Source organism: Corythoichthys intestinalis, chromosome 8 (assembly GCF_030265065.1).
Source record: "Corythoichthys intestinalis isolate RoL2023-P3 chromosome 8, ASM3026506v1, whole genome shotgun sequence".
Classification (NCBI taxonomy): Eukaryota; Metazoa; Chordata; class Actinopteri; order Syngnathiformes; family Syngnathidae; genus Corythoichthys; species Corythoichthys intestinalis.
Window position 1 is genome coordinate 13,671,585 of NC_080402.1, and position 21,694 is coordinate 13,693,278.

The 21,694-nt window shown below is 38.7% G+C and overlaps 1 protein-coding gene across 2 annotated transcripts in view; it reads right to left on the minus strand.

Annotated features, from left to right (window-relative positions):
* rbm20 (RNA binding motif protein 20) overlaps nt 1-21,694 on the minus strand; it is a 132,066-nt gene that overhangs the window by 31,216 nt on the left and 79,156 nt on the right. For both annotated transcript variants that reach the window (XM_057842678.1, XM_057842677.1), the window contains exons 3-5: nt 19,857-19,921; nt 17,771-17,874; nt 13,044-13,144 (exon numbers count right to left, since the gene is read on the minus strand). In XM_057842678.1, coding sequence (XP_057698661.1) covers nt 13,044-13,144; nt 17,771-17,874; nt 19,857-19,921 — 270 coding nt within the window. The remainder of the gene's footprint in view (nt 1-13,043; nt 13,145-17,770; nt 17,875-19,856; nt 19,922-21,694) is intronic.

The window sequence follows — 21,694 nt, forward strand, 5'->3', positions numbered from 1 at the left end:
TTGCCAGACAGGATAAATATGTGCTTTAAAGTTCTTGCATTTCCATTTTAAGTATTGCAAGTACTAGTCTCCAACACAGTATTTGAACTGACAGTTTAAAATCATTTTAGTACAAAATGGCCCACACTCTGGCAGGGGGCAGCAAATATTATAATACATAATACATTATAAAAAGCTATATACTATATATATACAAGATCACAACAAAACCTGTATTTTTCAAAGCAGTTAAAAAACATCCAGTGGCCTTAGGTAAATAAAGGTGTATAAATATGTACTTTACAGTTCTTGCATTTCTATTTTAGGTATTGCAACTTTTCCAACACTATTTGAATTGACAGTCTAAAGTCTACATAAGTGCAAATAAGAATATTATAATTTAAAAATAATAATAGAATATATAAATTCAATATTACAATGAAAGGTGTCTTTGTCAAAGTGGTTAAAAAAAATAAAAAAAAAACGTCACTGGCCATAGTTAAATAGCCAGGCAGAATAAATATGTGCATTAAAGTTCTTGCATTTTCACAAGTTAAAAGCCCGCAGTTCATCGACGAGAAGGGCAGACCCAGATGGCGTCTGCTGCAGGGGCTTGTTTGAGTCCGACACAGGACAAATGGAACCACTCCATTGAACAAATTTTCTTTGTCAAATGATCCAAGAAGAGAGATGGTGACCAATCGGGATGTGTTGTCAGCAGGTTTACCTAGGAACACAACAGGTAGGGGAGTCGTAGTAGGCGAGCATTGCTACCGAGGCAGATTTACACAACGGTGTAAAAAAACAAAAACGTATTGAAACCAAAAGTGGATAAATCGTTCAACTTACAAGAGTAGAGATGACAGGAACACACTCTCATTCCAGCAGAAATATGATCATAAGAAATGCTTTTCCGACGAACCGCTGCAATCCAGCCATCCGTCGTACCTTCGTGATCTGATATTTGGTCCTCCATGCAGGAAAACGGTGAAAAGTGAGTCCATTTTTCCTCACCCCTTTTTTTGTCGTAGGAGACGCTGTTGCACCCGGTAACGCAACAATAAAGCACCCATATTTTCTTTCTAAAACACCGAAAGAGTTAGCTTAGCACTATCACACGTTACAATCCGCATTGACTCTGCGGCCCGGAAGTGAATTATATTGCCAGCATGGAGGCGGGTCCAAACAATGACGTAGTACGTCCCATTCCCTATTGTATGACAACTGTCTGATTATCCTCTCATAATTATATATTTTCAGGTAGTTCATTCACAACGTCTGAGTGTATGTTGTCGGCGATTAGCCTAGCAACAGTGTTGTTAATAACGGTGTTACAATATAACGGCGTTACTAACGGCGTTATTTTTTTCAGTAATGAGTAATCTAATTAATTACTTTTCTCATCTTGGCAACGCCGTTACCGTTACTGAGGCGGGAAAGGCGTGCGTTACTATGCGTTACTAAGTTGGTTAAATAAAAAAAGAGAAACGGACTCACGGGGTCGAGAGCAGAGCAGGAGTGGGGAAGACGCCGTTGCAACCGCGATCCTAGATGGCTCCAATAATACCTGACTGCAGCCATAGCCGACAAACTACGCCCACATGACGGATATCATATTATACAACTAGATGCACATGACAGACACTGCTGCATTGCCAACATGTTTTAAGGACTACATGCGTTTGTAAACAGCCGCCATCTTAAAGCAGTAGACCTCTCAGGAAGGCCCTGATGTAGAGATCCTTCCTAGCGAACCTAAGTAATTTTTTTAAAATCTAAAATGCTCCTAAATCGGCAAAATCTTAACTTAAATCCATCTTTAAATGATGAAACAGTTTTAAAACTTACACATGTTTAAAGTAGACAGAAGGGAACTAATGCAATAACGGGAGAAATTTTAACAACTTTAATGATTGATTCACAACTTTAAATGACTTCCACACATAGCAAAGGTTACTAGCTAGTTATCGCAATACCCTTGTGTCTAGTTAAGTGGAGGGTAAAGAATTGGGCTTGGGCCAATTGTCCCCCAAACCCTTTAAGCTTCACATTGTGTGACCTGTTTTTTTTTAATTTTTTTTTTTTTTGAGAAAAAAAAAAATATCACTAGTTACTTTGCCAAGTAACTAATTACTCTTACATTCAGGTAACTGAGTTACTAACGCAATTACTTTTTGGGAGAAGTAATTTGTAACTGTAATTAATTACTTTTTTAAAGTAAAATTAACAACACTGCATGGCACTAAATGCGTTAGTAGACAGCCGCCATCTTAAAGCAGTAGACTTTTTAGGACGGCTCTGTTGTAGAGAACCTTCCTAGCGAACCTAAGTAACTTTTTATCTAAAATACTTCTAAATCGGCAAAATCTTGACTTGAATCTATCTTTAAATGATGAAACAGTTTTAAAACTTTCATATGTCGAAAGTAGAGAGAAGGGAACAAATGCAATAATGGGAGCAATTTTAACAACTTTCAACAGTTGATTCAGGGTAAAGGGTAAATTAGGGTAAAGAATTGGGCTCGGGCCAATTGTACCAAAAACCTTCACAAAAAACTTCACATAGTGTGGCCAATGTTGTTTTTTTTTTTTTTTTTTTTTTTGAGGAAAAAAAAAAGTATCACCAATTACTTTGCCAAGTAACTAATTACTCTTACATTCAGGTAATTGAGTTACTAACGCAATTACTTTTTGGGAGAAGTAATTTGTAACTATAATTAATTACTTTTTTTCAGTAAGATTAACAACACTGCCTAGCAATGATCTTAATTGTGGTTGTCAGCCCAAAACCCTCTAAATATATATTAAATGCATCTTACCAGATATAAAATGACTACTACATAATCTGTGGTAGTCGTTTGGAGCCCAGTTTTCTCGTCGAATTGCAGCAGTCAATCTCGGTCTCCTCTTCGGCTCTCTCGGAATACGGTAAAAATTCAAGTCTCTCCGTCTATCTTCTCTGTTTTTGCAACCGACCGCCACACACGACTTCACCATTTTGATTATTAATGTTAACGAGCAGAAAAACACGCCATAATAGGAGGAATTTACGAAGCGCTAATGCATTAACATGACTAGTATCCGGATAACATGGCGCGGGGGCGTGGCTGTGACGTCACGTGAGTAGGGTCTATTGACGTAGTAGGGCCGCGTCTCGCGTCAAATAATAAACTCTGCCGTTGTTTTCGCGTGCATTGCGCTGAGCCGCTTCTGGGACGCAACACGCGGCCGCACTGCGACTGGTGTGCATTCGTTGATTAACTTTAACGGCCGCTTTTTTTACTGCGGCCACGTTGTTGCGCCGTTGACGTTTCTTACTGTCCTACCGTGTTGGTCCTCATTATAGTAGGGAAGACGGAGTAAAGATAATCTACGCAAAGAAACTGTAACCCGATCGACTCACAGCCTTGAAAAGTAAGGGTTACATTACGTCAGAAACTCGTTCGGTATGCCTCCGTTCCGAACCGAACGCCAAGTACCGAAACTGTTCAATATGAATACATGTACCGTTACACCTTTACTGTATATCGATATCGGATTTTTAGAGCTCGAAAACATCAGGATAACGGTTAAAAAGTCATTATTGGACAACTCTACTAAATATTCTTCCTTGTTACAAAGATCTACTGTACATGTTCACACGTCATATAGTGGTTATTTAACCATTTATACCTCTTCAAACCTAATTATGGAAGAGTGCCTCAAAAGCCCAACAACAAATAGCACAAACATTCTTATTCAACCACCTTTATAAAAAGCAGCTCATCACCATCGAGTCTCATTTCTGCAACCACTATGCTGCAACTGCAATTTTCTGGCTTGACAGACAGTTCCATGTGGATGACGGACCAAGGTCTGAATTCCTCCTCAGACTAGCAGTAAGCTGGGTCATTTGATCGGTGTAACTTCAAATGCGAACAATCATTTCTCACTAAGACTAAATGCCAACAAAAGCATGTCCAAGGGAGAGGACCTTTACCATAATGAATACCTACATTGCATACATCACACACAGATTACATTAAACAAAAAAAACAAAACAAAAAATGAAAGTTACTATCCGCCAACCCTTTAAGTCTTTAAAAGTGCAGCCCACCTAAACTCATTGTCTGCATTTTTCTAGTTTCAAACAGGCAAAAGTCGGCATTAAGCTGACAATTTAATAGTTTGAGGCCAGCAAACTGGCTTTGGCAGTTTGAGAGGTACAAGAGCGATAATTCTATTAACAGCTCTATGCCAGTACCACCGCCGCCATCAGAGCACATAAAGGTCAATATACACTGGGCTCAATAAACAGATCCCATTATAGGCTGTTAATGTTCCCTGAATGTTCGAGAGAAGAATCTTGGGCGTTACTCTCTGCACTTCACTGGTGTTTGACCTGCAAACGTCGTGCGGTTGTGAAGGCTCAGGAAGTTTGACCTCAGCACTGAAATCACACTGAGAGGGAATAAGGCAATGAACAGTAGCTGAGAACATAATCCAGTAGGATGGTAGATGTCAGTGACTTAAAACTGATAAAAGTTTAGTTGTACAATTTTGACAAAAACTAATTGCCATTTTTGGACAAATATCGCAATTGCCATTTGATTGACAATTTTTTTATTGCAGACTTCTAAACGCATGAAACCAGAAAACTGAATGAAAAACTCCATTACTTTTGGGCTACAAAAGTAAAAAGTACCACTTCATATTTTTACTAGGGCTGTCAAAATTATTGCGTTAACGGGCGGTAATTCATTTTTTAAATTAATCACGTTAAAATATTTGACGCAATTAACGCACATGCCCCGCTCAAACAGATTAAAATGACAGCACAGTGTAATGTCCGCTTGTTACTTGTGTTTTTTGTGTTTTGTCGCCCTCTGCTGGCGCTTGGGTCTAAAAAATGAACGTAAAATGAATGATAACTGCCCCTTTTTTTTTGCTTTTAACCAAGAATTTAGACTGTTTTACGTTCATATCTATAGAAATTTTGTGATTTGGACATTTATTTACAAGAACTTTAAACTTAAAAAGCTCTTTGTTTAGTGACGGGCGCCATTTTGTATCCGTACACAATGTAGCGTAACTTTAGCTTGAAATATTTACAGTAAAATGAATGATCACTGCCAGGTTTTCTTTTTGCTGTTAACCAAGAATCTAGACTGTTTTACGTTCATATTAGGGCTGTCAAAATTATCACGTTAACGGGCGGTAATTAACTTTTTAAATTAATCACGTTAAAATATTTTACGCAATTAACGCACATGCCCTGCTCAAACAGATTAAAATGACAGCACAGTGTAATGTCCACTTGTTACTTGTGTTTTTTGTGTTTTGTCGCCCTCTGCTGGCGCTTGGGTCTAAAAAATGAACGTAAAATGAATGATAACTGCCCCTTTTTTTTTGCTTTTAACCAAGAATTTAGACTGTTTTACGTTCATATCTATAGAAATTTTGTGATTTGGACATTTATTTACAAGAACTTTAAACTTAAAAAGCTCTTTGTTTAGTGACGGGCGCCATTTTGTATCCGTACACAATGTAGCGTAACTTTAGCTTGAAATATTTACAGTAAAATGAATGATCACTGCCAGGTTTTCTTTTTGCTGTTAACCAAGAATCTAGACTGTTTTACGTTCATATTAGGGCTGTCAAAATTATCACGTTAACGGGCGGTAATTAACTTTTTAAATTAATCACGTTAAAATATTTTACGCAATTAACGCACATGCCCTGCTCAAACAGATTAAAATGACAGCACAGTGTAATGTCCACTTGTTACTTGTGTTTTTTGGAGTTTTGTCGCCCTCTGCTGGCGCTTGGCTGCGAGTGATTTTATGGGTTTCAGCACCCATGAGCATTGTGTAATTATTGACATCAACAATGGCGGGCTACTAGTCTATTTTTTGATTGAAAATTTTACAAATTTTATCAAAACGAAAAAATTAAGAGGTGTTTTAATATAAAATTTCTATAACTTGTACTAACATTTATCTTTTAAGAACTACAAGTCTTTCTATCCATGGATCGCTTTAACAGAATGTTAATAATGTTAATGCCATCTTGTTGATTTATTGTTATAATAAACAAATACAATATTTATGTACCGTATGTTGAATGTATATATCCGTCTTGTGTCTTATCTTTCCCTTCCAACAATAATTTACAGAAAAATATGGCATATTTTATAGATGGTTTGAATTGCGATTAATTTTTAAGCTGTAATTAACTCGATTAAAAATTTTAATCGTTTGCCAGCCCTAATTTTTACTTAAGTTCATGTACACAAAAAAAATTACTTGACAACAGTAACAAAGTACCGTATTGGCCCGAATATACGACGGTGTTTTTTTTTGCATTGAAATAAGACTGAAAAAGTGGGGGTCGTCTTATATTCGTGGTCTAGACGTTATACCCATTCACGACGCTAGATGGCGCCAATATCATTGAAGAGACGTTCTGTCATGACAGATCTCAGCTACTCTCAAGTTTAACCAGTTTGCATTATTTTATTGCAATGTTTTTCCTTATTCAGATTTGTTTCAAGACTACAGTTAGACTTCACTTTAATGGTTAATGCAGTTATTGCAATTTTGTTGTTTTATCACAATAGATGGGTTTATTTACATTTCAAAAACCAGAAGCTATTCATTCACGAATGTGATTACACTTTAGTTTACATATTTAAATGTTCAGATATTAAGATTTGAATGAGGCAAAACAACATGCTTTTTCTCTCCAATATATTGTTATGATAATTCGTTTCAGATGTACTGTAATTACTTTCAGTATAAAAATTAATTTGGTGTTCAAAAAGTCTTTTTTCAAACTTGAGTGTTGAAAAAGAGGGTGTCATCTTATAATCAAGCCGTCTTATATTCGGGCCAATACGGTACTTTTACTTCATTACATTCCACCCGTGCTCCATACAGAGATTGTAAGTGTATAACCTATGCAGTCCATTTAAAGGGAGTGAGAGAAGCCACTTTAATTGGACATGATTGAACTCTGCCGTGTTCACTCCCACAACTGTGCAGACCTTTACCTTTGGTACGTGGGCTTTCACTCCTCTGCAAAATAACCAAACACCTGGTGTTAACTGCCTCCATGCAGATTTACGCTGCCCACTGTGCCGGATTTACACCGCTCACTAAAATAGAGCCCTAAATGAGTTATAGTTTTGGTGTTGTAATATAATATAATAGACATACTTTCTGTATATAAAATTCTTCTCAGCTTGCCTGAGCATGTAAATGTTCTGTGACGGCAACAGTTTTTCACTAAATCAGATTTTTTGTTCCGTTATTTTCACAGGTGTCTAGTAATGCGATACATTTATTCTGATACATTTACTTGAGTAACTTTTAGAGAAAAATGTGCTACTTAGAGTAGTTTTACAACGCAATACTTTTTACTCTTACTTGAGTAGATTTGTGAAGAAGAAACACGACTCTTACTCTACTACTTTGGGCTACACTAGAGTCGTTACGTTTTTCATCTTTATTCTACATATTGACTTGATTTTTGCCAGACATGCCAACAGTGGCTGTCTCAGTTTCACCAATGAGATGTTGCAACAATAACCACATGACTTCATTATAACAATCAGAGGTAACAATGTTTTTTCTGCACTAGAGGACGCTCAAGCTCATTGGACAGATGATGTTTCATTGGCAAGGCAAGGCAAACTTATTTATATAGCACAATTCAACACAAGGCAATTCAAAGTGCTTTACATCAAATGAAGATCATAAAAATCACATTAAAATCAATACAACGTAAACAATCGAAATAGGAAATAAAATTTTACATAAAAATTGCATTTAATCACGAATAGAATAAAAAAAAGAAAAAAAAGAAAAAAGCAAAACAAATACTACTACTACTGCAAATAATTGAAATCAGCAATGGAGATAAGAATAGAAACCAAATAGAATGAAATATATAGACCGCCAGGGACTCAAATCCTACACTGCCAGATGTATCCCCCTGCTGAAGAAAGTACACGTCCAAGCCCGTCTGCGGTTCGCTAGAGAGCATTTGGATGATCCAGAAGAGGACTGGGAGAATGTGTTATGGTCAGATGAAACCAAAATACAAATTTTTGGTAGAAACACCGGTTCTCGTGTTTGGAGGAGAAAGAATACTGAATTGCATCCGAAGAACACCATACCCACTGTGAAGCATGGGGGTGGAAACATCGTGCTTTGGGGCTGTTTTTCTGCAAAGGGACCAGGACGACTGATCTGTGTAAAGGAAAGAATGAATGGGGCCATGTATCGAGAGATTTTGAGTAAAAATCTCCTTCCACCAGCAAGGGCATTGAAGATGAGACGTGGCTGGGTCTTTCAGCATGACAATGATCCCAAACACACAGCCAGGGCAACAAAGGATGGCTTCGTAAGAAGCATTTCAAGGTCCTGGAGTGGCCTAGTCAGTCTCCAGATCTCAACCCCATAGAAAATCTGTGGAGGGAGTTGAAAGTCCGTGTTGCCCAACGACAGCCCCAAAACATCACTGCTCTAGAGGAGATCTGCATGGAGGAATGGGCCAAAATACCATCAACAGTGTGTGAAAAGCTTGTCAAGAGTTACAGAAAACGTTTGGCCTCCGTTATTGTCAACAAAGGGTACATAACAAAGTATTGAGATGAACTTTTGGTATTGACCAAATACTTATTTTCCACATTGATTTGCAAATAAATTCTTTAAAAATCAAACAATGTGATTTTCTGTTTTTTTTTACACTCACTCTTTCTTTCTCCTGCCGCTTCTCTTGGTCAGGCAGTGGACTGGAGTTTCTCATTAAAGTTAACGATGACGAGACGTTAAGGTTTGCCTAAGTCACTTGGAAACCGAAACTTCTAAGCACCGCATGCGTCAATCATCGTTTACCTTGTTAAACAGTTGCTGTGGCAACTCATTGTTTGTAAGTGAGCAGCTTGAGCAGATTTGAGTGGATCCACTCAATGAAGCATTTAAAAAAAGAAGTATTTTTCTACTTTATTCTTGTTTAAAAATAATTCGGTGGGACAGTAACCTGTTTGAAACTTATCATAATTATTACATCTGAAGTGCTTACAAAGCATTTATTAAAATATATATGGCGGAAAACACTCAGGTGACTTGAAGTTCCGCTCTGAGTCCCCCAATTTGGCCAAATTTAAAAAATGTCCGACATGCATGTGATACATCGCTTAAAATCTCAACTTTCTGGGGGAAGAAAAATTTTGAACAGGAGCGCAAAAAAAAAAAAAAAATTAAAACAGCAAAGCCCTAACTGGAGGTGAGAGCATGCGAGAGCATAATTAAAGACACATGGTTTTAACGAGATATTACTTACTTCTTTTCGATCCAAAACTCCATGTAGCATGTATCACTGAGTGTCAAGACACAGCTGTGAATGGCCACAGCCGGATTTTGGGGGGGATTTTATGGATGAAACATAGTAATATAACAAGGATGGCGATACAGAAATCACGGACATCAAGGAGTGGTCCAGATTTTCTTTTTCATATATTTACCCTTTTAAACGATTCTTTTTTTCTTCAATTTTTCTTTGTTTGGATCGATTATCATCTAAAAATATTGGGGAATTGCGACAGTAACAAAAAAAATAGAATTAAGCGATAGTTATGAGGTAGATATCAGTGACTTATTTTCAGACACTATTTTTTTCCATTGTGACGTAATTTGTTTAAAAGTTTCAAATATGCGAGTGAATAAATTTTTAAAGTCGTATTTTTTTAAAGTAAATATTAGGCATCAATTAATGATTCTAAGCTAAAAATGACAGGCATTTCGAATAATAATTAATTACTTACCTTCTTTTTATGGCTGGGTTGAAACAAAAGCGTCTGTAAACGGGGGTCTCCAGGGTAAAACAGATAAATTAAAAATAGTTTGGGGGCTTAATGCGCCATGAATCTGCTTTGGCAGCATATAGACATATTGTTCTATCAACACACAACAGTTATTTTGACTTAAAATACAGCAATTTATTTTAAAGAGGGGTGCAAGAGCAGAAACTGCTTTTTCAGCCTTGTCTGTGTTTTCCGCCAAATATACATAAAGTTTTTTTTTTGTTTTTTTAATAATTATACTTTGAGTAAAAAAGTGAAAAAACATGTCTTATATGTATTTCTTTCCAATGCTAAATCTGACCAAATACACACCAAAAAAAAAATTGGCGGGGGGTGGGTGGCGGTGCACTACTTTGCGTTTTTTTTACTCATCGCAGCGGATTCTGGTCACCATTAACCGCGAAAAACGAAAGATTACTGCATTTAACGTGGCACCCATTGGCTGGTATCTACCCAGAGGACATGTTCGTCTACTTGTTTGTACAAAAGACGATCCATGTTTGAGGGTCCAAGGAGTTTAGTCTGCTTGCTTTCATAGTTCCTCCCAACAATCCTTGCATGCTGATCCAAGGGATCACTTTACTGGGCTCCCCTCCATGTGCAACTTTACACAGCTGCCTGGGGGTTATTAGGCTTGTGCGGCTAACAGCATTTAACTGTAATCCTGTATTTATCTCTTATTTGTTTTTGTTTTGTCCTTCCTTGAAGCTACTGTCTAAGTTGAAATAGTGCTACATGGAAAATTGGCTCATATATCGTACACAAGCATATGTACTGTATGTGTACAACCCACTATTTTACTTATAATTTCTTCAGAATGGTTATTTTATTTTTTTGCTATTTCACTGGTCTCTGTTGCTGGTGTTGAAAGCTCTTCCTGTTCACAATGGACGCATTTATAAACACTGAACAACATTTGGCCTTAAACCATAAAACTCCACCTGTCTTACAAAACAGGTGTGTGTTTATAGAAACTAACTTTAGCTCTTGCAGAATAGTCGATGAATATTTTCACACTCACACAATAAAAGCTTTTCTAGTAATCAACCAATGAATCACACGTTTTTTTCCATCACTGCTTAGTGATAAATCATCATACAGAAGGAGTTTTTGTTGTTGTTGCCAATCCCTTGCACAGTAACTTCGTTTAACTATAACTAAACTAGAGATGTCCAGATCCGATATTTGGATCGGATCAGATGTCGATATGCGCAAAAAAATGCGCATCGGTATTGGATCGGAACACGGAAAAATTCCGATCCAGACTTCCGATCCAGTTTTTTAAAATTCCAGTCCGGGTTTACCAGCGCACCAAGTAACATAATCCATTCCAGTTTTTGCTCCGGTTTCTCTAAAATCCGGCCCACATTTTACGGCACACCTTCAACACACTACATTTACATTACCGTCTCTCAATTTAACGAGAGACTTTATCGGTAAAAATGTCAGCTGTGTGGGATTATTTCACTTTAAAGGACGACAAAGACGAAGAGGCAGAGAGCAACATATGCCACAATAAAGTCAAGCGTAGTGGTAAAGCTTTAAGAAGTTTTAATACAACCAACCTAATCAAGCATTAAGCGACCACAAACAATATGAGGAGTATGTGAAGAAAACCGAAGACAAAAAGAAAGGTCCTACGCAACTAACACTGGCAGAAATTTTTGGTATGCATGACAAACTGGCACTCGACAGTCCCAAAACCCAGGGAATAACAAGTCATTGCCGAAGAAATCATTCTGGATGACGAGCCATTATCTCACGTGAGGAAAGACGCACCATCCAACACTTAGAACCACGGTACAACATGCCCAGCCGTCACTACATCCTTGAGCAATTCGGCCGTGGAAGGTTCGAGAACGATTCACAAACATCCAAATTCCGATTATTGAAATATGTCAAGTAAAGTGGAATTAATAGACAGCGCTGTCTTCGGGACGCAATGAGAAACTGACCGCATTGCGTCCCGAAAGTAAACATAATGCTTGTAATAGACCCGGGTAATGCCAATGCTCAACTCACGACTTTAGCTCAACTCATGCCGCTGAATAAAAAACACAAGAATACCTGACTGCTGCTGACAGCCGCTACAAACTACGTCAACGTCGTTTTACTGGAGATAATAGATATCATATATATATAGAACTAGATGCAAAACGACAGACTCGACTGCGTTAGCAACATTGAAGTATTGAAAACCAGATGCGTTTAGTAAACAGCTGCCATCTTAAAGCAGAAGACTTCCCTAGCAGGCTGTTGTGAACCTTCCAAGCGAACCTAATTAACTTTTTATCTAAAATATTCCTAAATCGGCAAAATCTTGACTTGAATCTATCTTCAAAACAGTTTTAAAACTTTCACATGTCGAAAGTAGACAGAAGGGAAATTATGGAATAACGGGAGCAATTTTAACAACTTTAACAGTTGATTCGCAAAATTAAATGAATTGAATGTAGTTTAAAGCTGCTGATACAGAATGGGGACTTGAGTATTTTATTTACTGTTTTAAAATGTTAACTTGATACTGAAATAGTCGTTTATTTAAACCTGAGAGGCTTTTTATACAATTTTTGTAACTAATGCATGAAACATTAAAAGCATCTAATAGCTTGGGGGATTTGGGGGATTTTCCACTGAGGTTGTTGGTGTGTTTTACTTTTTTAAGACAGTTAACAATATTATTTGCACGTTTTACTGACTAACTATGCCATTTCTGTTTGTTATTTATAATGTTTTGTGTTTGTCACTGAATAAACAGGTCAGTTTCTTGTTACCAACCGTTGTGTGTTATTCAAACTCACCTAATTCAGCTGGCTAGTTGTTATCAAGAGTACTAAAACCTTTTTCAACATGAGTCTGACAACTAAGTTTGGACAACTAACTAAGTTTAACACATTGTCAGATAGCTCGGTATCGGTATCGGCCAGTATCGGTATCGGATCGGAAGTGCAAAACAATATCGGTATCGGATCGGAAGTACAAAAACCTGGATCGGGACATCCCTAAACTAAACAATGGTTTGATTCGTGGTTTGGTAATTGTTCACATCATATCATATATTAATCTGGCTAGTGGTAATGACTGCATCAAAACCAGATAGAACTGCGGTAAATTCTATGATGACAGCTGCTTATTTGTTGTAACCCTCAGCATATTTTATTTGGGAGGTTTAAGTACTTATACATTCATTTATTCTTAAAGCCACACATTTGCCAAACCTTTGACTCAGGCTGGTGTGAACTGAACCCCGTGCTGGGCAATGGATAATTCTTCATGGCTGCAGCTGGCAAGTATGAGGTGTTGACTCCAGAGGCAATATCTGTGGAAACAATTTCAAATATGGAAAGTGGGCAATTGGAAGAGATATTGATATTTGTACAATAGTGAAAGGTTTTGTTTTATATAATAGTCACACAATGTCAGTTTTTATTAGTTTCCCTAAAAAAAATCCTATTAAATGCAAGCATCTAGGGATGTACCGAAAGCAAAATTCTTGGCAGAAACTGAAAACCAAATATTGGAAACACTTGGCCGAAAAACCGAAAGGCCAAAAAATACACATGCATATAATTAGGGATGGGAATTGATACGGTTTTTACGATTTCGATTCCATTATCGCTATTGCTTAACGATTCGATTCTTTATCTATTCTCTTATCGATTCTAATTTGGGGAAAAAGAACAAACGTTTTGATTGGCATCGAGTTTGTTTAAGCAGAAGTCACAACCTTACAAACTCACAACGAGGTCAAAAGAAGCCCAAAGCCTCAATGTTAACTGTGGCAATAAGTGGCAAATGCACAAGAATGTGTAACATTTTACTGAAACAATTTTCTAATAGAAATAACAAATTTGGCATATAGGTCGTTGTTCTGCCTTTGGCAATATGTGTTAAAGCAGGGGTCCCCAAACTTTTTACTGTGAGGGCCACATAACATTTCCCTTCTCTGATGAGGGGCCGGGGTCAGTTTGTAACAGAAAAAGTGTGACGATTGCAGGAGTGCCTAAATGTAAAAAAATATTGTTTTTCAAAAAGCTACAATCAAATAGCCCTTTCTGGATTCTTTACGGAACAAAAGTAAATAAAATGAAAATAATAGTATAATAATAATAAATAATAATAACACTATTAATTAAATAGATGATCACCAAATAAGCCTCTCTGAGTTCTTCACAGAAAAAGGCCAGGAAATAAATAACACTATTGAGAAAAAAAAAAAAAAAAAATTCAAAATGCTCTCTGGTATTGTTCACGGGGTTGGACCAAATGTGGAGGCGGGCCGTAGTCTGGGGACCCCTGTGTTAAAGTGTATTATTTACCATTATATTGAAATCCATGCCTTTTACTTTTTATGATGCTTTCACGCTCAATTGGTGGCGCCCTTGTGCTTCCTCACGTGAAGAAGAACGCGCTCAAGTGAAGAAGAGCGCGCTTACACGCGAAGGAGAAGTGCCGCATCTAAGCGAGTGAGCGAGTTAGTGAGAGAGGGAAATACTGCTACGAGCCTCCGTTCTTTGTTAATGTTTGTAAAATAGCTACAGAGACAACGCCTGTATGTATCATGTTTTGTGTTGTTGTTGTGTGTTTCCACTCGCGATCGGGCACTTAAATCCAGTTGTGTAGTGGTTTGAACGATGTGCTAATGCTAGCGAACGCATGCTAACTGTGTTATTACTGTATTAGCTAATCATCGCTGACTTACGTTGATGCAAACCTGTTTGTTATTGGGGACGAAATTGATTTGTTTCATTTCTATTTTTAGTTTCACTCTTCAAGTGATGGTTGAATGAAGTCAACAAATTATACCAACATCTTGTGCATCGTCATTTGGGAGTTTAGCTAGCTGTATAGCCAGGACTGAGCCTTAGCGTCTCGGTGAGGACAGTGTAGTCGTATTCCCTCCCGATGCAGTTATCTCCACCTTGCAATGACTGCAAGTCGCTTTGTTGTAATTTTTCCTCGTGAAGTGAAGACGCACTTTCGAGTGTTTGAACCTACGTGCTGTCATTGTTATGTTTACGGCTGCAATGGTAGCGCTAAACTATCGTAACCCTTCATTTTCACATTCTCTCCTGGTGAAGTGTAGCAAAACTTTGGAGCGAGTGGTTCTTGGCACCAGGCTAGTTTGATGCGTCTGGACAACAAGACACGTCACGACACAATACGCGTCTTTAGGAATCGTTAAAGGTATCGTTCAGGCTTTTTCATTGTGATGTCGAGGCCTCGAAACATTAGGATCCGGTTCGGAATTGGAATTGGATTTCGATTCCCATCCCTACATATAATTCTTTTTTTTTTTTTTTTTTTTTTTTTTTCCCCATTTAAAAAAAATATATATATCCCGTCATTTTCGGACCATAAGACCCTACTTATTTCCTTCATTTTGCATCCTGCGGTTTATAGTCCTGTGTAATTTGTTTGTTGATTTATTTGGGTTAATATGTAACACTTTGACAGTGGCGTCATAAAACTGCCATAAGACTGTCATAATTATGACATGACACTATCATGGGCATTAATAAATGCTTAAGACAGACGTGATTAAGGGGCTATTTACAAGGTGACTCTCCGAGAATACGAAAAATTTCAAAATTTGCATTTATATGGGCTCGTCTGTATTTGAACAATGTCGCAATTCCGCATGAAACCGATGTAGTATTCATGCCAAGCCCTAGGGGGCAATACAGATTTACAAGGCGACAGTGAATGATGTACTTTGACCCTACCAACCTCCTCAACCTGGAAAAAAATATGCCCGCCCACTCGAAGCAATGGCATTTTTCTTTTCTTCAAAAAGGCACAAAAACGGAAACATTCAACATATTTAATTAAAAAAAAATATTAAAACAGTCAGTTAAAGCTGACATTCCGCCATATTTGCTGTTTTTAATGTTTAGTAGCACCGCTGCGCACGCCCAATGTGACGTGTACCAGTGCTGACGTTATCGGCGCGGTCTCACGCCGCGGGAGCCTTTGATATGCATGCGGAGCAAGCCCCCCTCAATCCCCCGCAATCGAATTCTTCCACTTTGGAGGCAGGATTCAGAATTTTTTCGTCTTCGCCGACACCATATGAACGCATTGCGTCTTTCATTGTGTCTTTGTGTCGCAGAGTCGCCATGTAAACTGCCCCTAAGTGTCATCTGGTAAATCATGTCACAACCTCCATTTATGTCCAGCTCGGATCATTTACATCGGTTCAAAAGTGAGATAATTTGCCAGATGGCACAAAATGACATCTGTCAAGCATTCATTAATGCTCATGGCAGTGTCATGTCATCAGTAAGATGGTCTTATGACAGTCTTATGGCGCCACTGTCAAATAAAGTGTTACTAAATAACATAACAAGCCACTGAAATGAAACAACTGGAACAGTAACTGAAGAAATCATTAGCACAAAAGCTGCAATGCATGCTAGGAGGCATGTTGGACGACAACAGTGTTGACAGCAGGGTGCAGCATAGGTTGACTGTCTCCTCCAAGGGAGCAGTGATGGCCAAATGAAGCTTCTTGAAGCAATTCATTTGGTCTTATGACAGTCTTATGATCCTGCTGTCAAATAAAGTGTGACCAGTTCATATCTTTTGGTGTAAATATCCCATAATCAGTAACGCGTTAGTTACTAACGTGTTACTGTAACCTGATTACTTTTTTTTAGTAGCGAGTAATCTAACGCGTTCATTTTTCTACACCAGTAATCTGATTAAAGTTAGTTTCCTTAGTGTCTCTGCATTACTATTTTTTTATTGCCTCATAACGAATGTAGACTGAAGAATATTGTAATCATGTACGAAGAGCATTTTGAATAGAAAATGCTAAAATAAAATATTCCCGGTACGTGTTTCCATGACAACCTTTTAGCTATTTCCTGTTTTGGTCTTGCGTCACATGTGTTGTGGAACTGAAGGCGTGGGCCAAGCGGGTGGACATTCAAGCCGAGTGTTGAGACGTTGCGAGGCAATGTTGATCTGTGGATATCCATGAATGAAGGTGAGTATTTTTCCTTCATTCTGGAGGGTATCAGCAAAAGGTTGGACCCCCTAAATGCGCGGCCGTTTCGTAGCTTTGCCGTAGCAATGACGGACAGTCATCGCTCCAAGTTGGCAAGCTTTGTTTACATCATATGCGTGTTGCACATTTATGCCGTGAGGTGATGTGTTCGTTTAGCATCTGTGGGTTGTGTTGTAAGTCCGATTGAGTGTAAAGTGCTTAGTTGCCGCCACATTTTGTGGCCAAATTGACCTCGTGTGTGTTGAGAGGAAAACTTCCGGGTTGCGCCCGCGCATCTGCGCCCGCCACCACCTTTGCAATTTTGTGCAGTCAGTTTGCATTGTTTTACATTGGCACTGATATGCTGTTAACCATAACCCGAAATTCAGAAGTTTTGACATTAGGCTTAATCTTAGAGTTAGCGGGGTTTAATTGGTCGGTGGAGTTGATTTCAACAAATTCCAAGCAGTTTGTCAGATATATCAGTTTGTTCCGGAGTGGCTAAGCTCAGAGGGGTCAGAGTGGAAAAAAAAAAAATTGTAGGTCACACTTGCGTATAAGTCGGAGGCCCAGCAAAACTGTGAAACAAAGTGTGAATTATAGTCTGGAAAATACGGTTGTCATTTTTCAGAAAAGTATCTATAACTTTTGTTTTCAAAAGTAACTTGAACAACACTGGTTATAATAAAGTTGCTTGTACAGTATGTGAGTTTTGCCACCCTCAGTAATTATACACTGTCATACAAAATAGAAGCCATACGTAAGATGTGTAATGGGAGGAGACTGGCATTATTTTTAATTCTAGACACGTTAACGCTCTGCATCTATTTATAATAGCGTGTTACCTCACTCTCTCAGAGGCACTATCAATTACTGTCATTTACATATTGCTGCCATGTGAAAAACGGCACTCTGATTTCAGCCCAAACGTAAAGCTAGCGTTGATTAACTTACCTTGATCGGCAGTAGTGTAGCTCATTGAGTCCCCTCCATTTAGCGCTCCATCAGCGGGCCTACCGAGCGTGTAGTGAGCAGCCCCAGCTGATGCCACTGCCGAGCTGGTACAATCAAACACACGGCTCATTTTAGCTGTCTTTGCCCTGCCCAGCATCCTCATATCTTATGACAGAGCTCATATTTAACAGGAACACCAAGAAGCTGTTTGTAGCAGCATTTAAGAGGAAATATTTGCAAGCATTACTCGAAAAAAATAAAAATTCATAAAAGTAACACGGGTCGATCATATTTATTTGACAGTCACGGACAAGGTAGCAAACTCGAATTCAATGGCTGTTCTTCTTAAAATAAATAAATAAATAAATAAATGCTGATACATACACTTCACCATCAGTTGACTACAGACATTGTAGAAGCTGTCTAGCTTTCACTGCTATAAACTCAGACAAACGCTGCGTTCAAACGCCGGAGTTAGGTGGAAAAGGACGAAAGTTTTACTGCATACAAGCAGGCAAGAGTGTCTCAAGTCTTGGTCGAGTATTGAAGGTAATTATTATATAAAATAGCACCATGCATGCACTTTGAAACGTTGTGAAAAAATGAATGGGAATAAATTTGCGTAACTTTAGCTTGCAATATTTACGTAAAAATGAATGATAACTGCCCGTTTTTTTGCTTTCAACCAAGAATCTAGACTGTTTTACGTTCATATCTATAGAAGTTTTGTGATTTACACATTTATTTACAAGAACTTTAAACTTAAAAAGCTCTTTGTTTAGTGACGGGTGCGATTTTGTATCCGTACACAATGTAGCGTAACTTTAGCCTGAAATATTTACGGTAAAATGAATGATCGATGACAGGTTTTTTTTTTTTTTTTTTGCTGTTAACCAAGAATCTAGACTGTTTTACGTTCATATTAGGACTGTCAAAATTATCGCGTTAACGGGCGGTAATTATTTTTTTCAATTAATCATGTTAAAATATTTGACGCAATTAACGCACATGCCCCGCTCAAACAGATTAAAATGACAGCACAGTGTAATCTCCACTTGTTACTTGTGTTTTTTGGAGTTTTGTCGCCCTCTGCTGGCGCTTGGGTGCAACTGATTTTATGGGTTTCAGCACCCATGAGCATTCTGTAATTACTGACATCAACAATGGTGGGCTACTTATGTACCGTATGTTGAATGTATATATCCGTCTTGTGTCTTATCTTTCCATTCCAACAATAATTTACAGAAAAATATGGCATATTTTATAGATGGTTTGAATTGCGATTAATTACGATGAATTAATTTTTAAGTTGTAATTAACTCGATTAAAAATTTTAGTCGTTTGACAGCCGTAGTTCATATCTATTGAAATTTTGTGATTTAGACATTTATTTACAAGAACTTTAAACTTAAAAAGCTCTTTGTTTTGTGATGGGCGCCATTTTGTTTCCATACACAATAGCGTTACTTTAGCTTGAAATATTTATGTAAAATGAATGATTACTGCCATTTTTTTGTTGTTGCTTTTAATCAAGAATCTAGACTGTTTTATGTTCATATCTATAGAAATTCCGGGATGTACGCATTTATTTACAAGAATTTTCTAATTTAAAAGCTCCTTGTTCTGAGATGGCCGCCATGTTGAATCTATACAAAATAACTTTACATTCAAATGATTAGGTAATTTTTGGCCAACTGCCCATTTGTTGGCAATAAATTAGTAATTTAGATATTTCTGCGTCATACAAAACAAAAATTGTATTTTACCCATTTTATTTTATGTAACATTTCAATCTAAAAATGACGAGGGCTATGCTGAGGCAATAGTAACATCGAAATTTTATTAAATTGTGAATGTGTATAGAAAAATGCAAATTTTGCTTTTGTTGAGCAAAATTAAGATGATTCTGCATGATCACGGAGACTCATACTTGCCTAAGGGAGTTGCCGGTTTTGGTTTTAGGTCACTTGTGGCTTGGGTTTTGAAAATATTTGAATTTTAAGTTTTTGAAAATCGGCCCCCTACGGATCGGCCTCGAGCCCCAAGTCCCGTCAACTGATAGTGAAGTCTATGGCTGATAACTCACCCTTCTGTATTATACAGCATTCGATTTTGAAGGTGTAGTTTTCCCTTTACGTGTTGGTCCCAGTCCTGAAAATAGACAAGTTGACACAAATGAAATCTTGACCACCAACAGCAGAACCTTGGTTACAAGCTCAAAAGGCTTAAAACATGGTTTGGTTTGTAATTAATTTGGCATGTGACTTGAAGAAGTGGTAACATCATAGGACAGTGTTTCATTGCTGTCTGCCCAGTATAGTTAAATGTTAAATCACTGCATCTGCGTATGAATCTGTTCATACAGTAGAGTAGCATTACAACAGATCAATTTGATCAACATTGTTTGGTCATTTTTATAATAATTATTATTAAAGATTCGGTTTATCTGTCATTTTATGAAAAAAGCAACAGCAGTAGTGCACAATTCACAACATTCTCCTTTATTTCTAGCAAAACCCATGTAGGGTATATATCCATCAGTCCATTATCTACCACTTAATTAGGGGTCGGGTCGCGGAGGCAGCAGCTTTAGCAGGGAAGCCCAGACTTTCCTCTACCCAGCTACTTCAACCAACTCCTCTGGCGGCATCTTAAGGCGCTCCCAGGCCAGTCGAGAGACAAAGTCTCTCCAGTGCGTCCTGGGTCGTCTCTGGGGCCTCCTGCCGGTGGGACATGCTTCTCCAGGGAGGTGTCCAGGGGGCATCCGAACGAGATGCCCGAGCCACCTCAGCTAGCTCCTCTCAACGCGGAGGAGTAGCAGCTTGACCCTGAGTCCCTCCGGGATCACCGAAGTTCTCACCCTATCTCTGAGGGAGAATCCGGACACCCTGCGGAGGAAACTCATTTCGGCCGCTTACTTCTAGGATCTTGTTGTTTCCGTCACGACCCACAGCTTGTGACCATAGGCGAGGGTAGGAACACAGATCGACTGGTAAATCGAGAACTTCGCCTTGTGGCTCAGCTCCTTCTTCACCACAACGGACCGGTGCAGAGGCCGCATCACTGCAGACGCTGCACCGATCCGCCTGTTGATCTCCCGTTCCCTCCTGCCCTCACTCGTGAACAAGACCCCAAGATACTTGAACTCCTCCACTTGTCGCAGGATCTCATCCCCTACCCAGAAAGGGCACGCCACCCTTTTCCGACTGAGGACCATGGCCTCGGATTTGGAGGTGCTGATCTTCATCCAAACCATTTAGCACTTGGCTGCCAACCGCGAACCTAGTTGGAGATCGCGGCTTGATGAGGACAACAGCACCACCCATCATCTGCAAAAAGCAGAGATGCAATGCTGATGCCATAAAACCGGGTCCCCACAACGCTTCGGCTGCGCCTAGAAATTCTGTCCATAAAAGTTACGAACAGAATCGGTGACAGAGGGGAACCTTGGCAGAGTCAAGCCCTTACTGGGAAGGAATTCGACTTACTGCCGGCAATGTGAACCAAACTCTGACACCATTCATACAGGGACCAAACAGCCCTTTCCAGGGGGCTCAGTACCCTGTACTCCCAAAGCAACCCCCACAGGACTCCCCGTGGGACATGGTCGAACACCTTCTCCAAATCGACAAGAGTCATTTGGATCGGTTGGACCAATTCCCATGCACTCTAGAGGACCCTGCTGAGGGTGTAGAGCTGATCCACGGTTCCATGGCCGGGACGAAAACCACACTGCTCGTCCTAAATCCGAGATGTAGGCTATATACAACTATTTACCGTAATTTCGGACTATAAGGCACACCTGACAATAAGGCACGACCCACCAAATTTGACACGAAAATGGCATTTCTTCATAGATAAACCGCACCTGACTATAAGCCGAGCTGTCCTCACTGTATTATTGGATATTTACACCAAAAGATT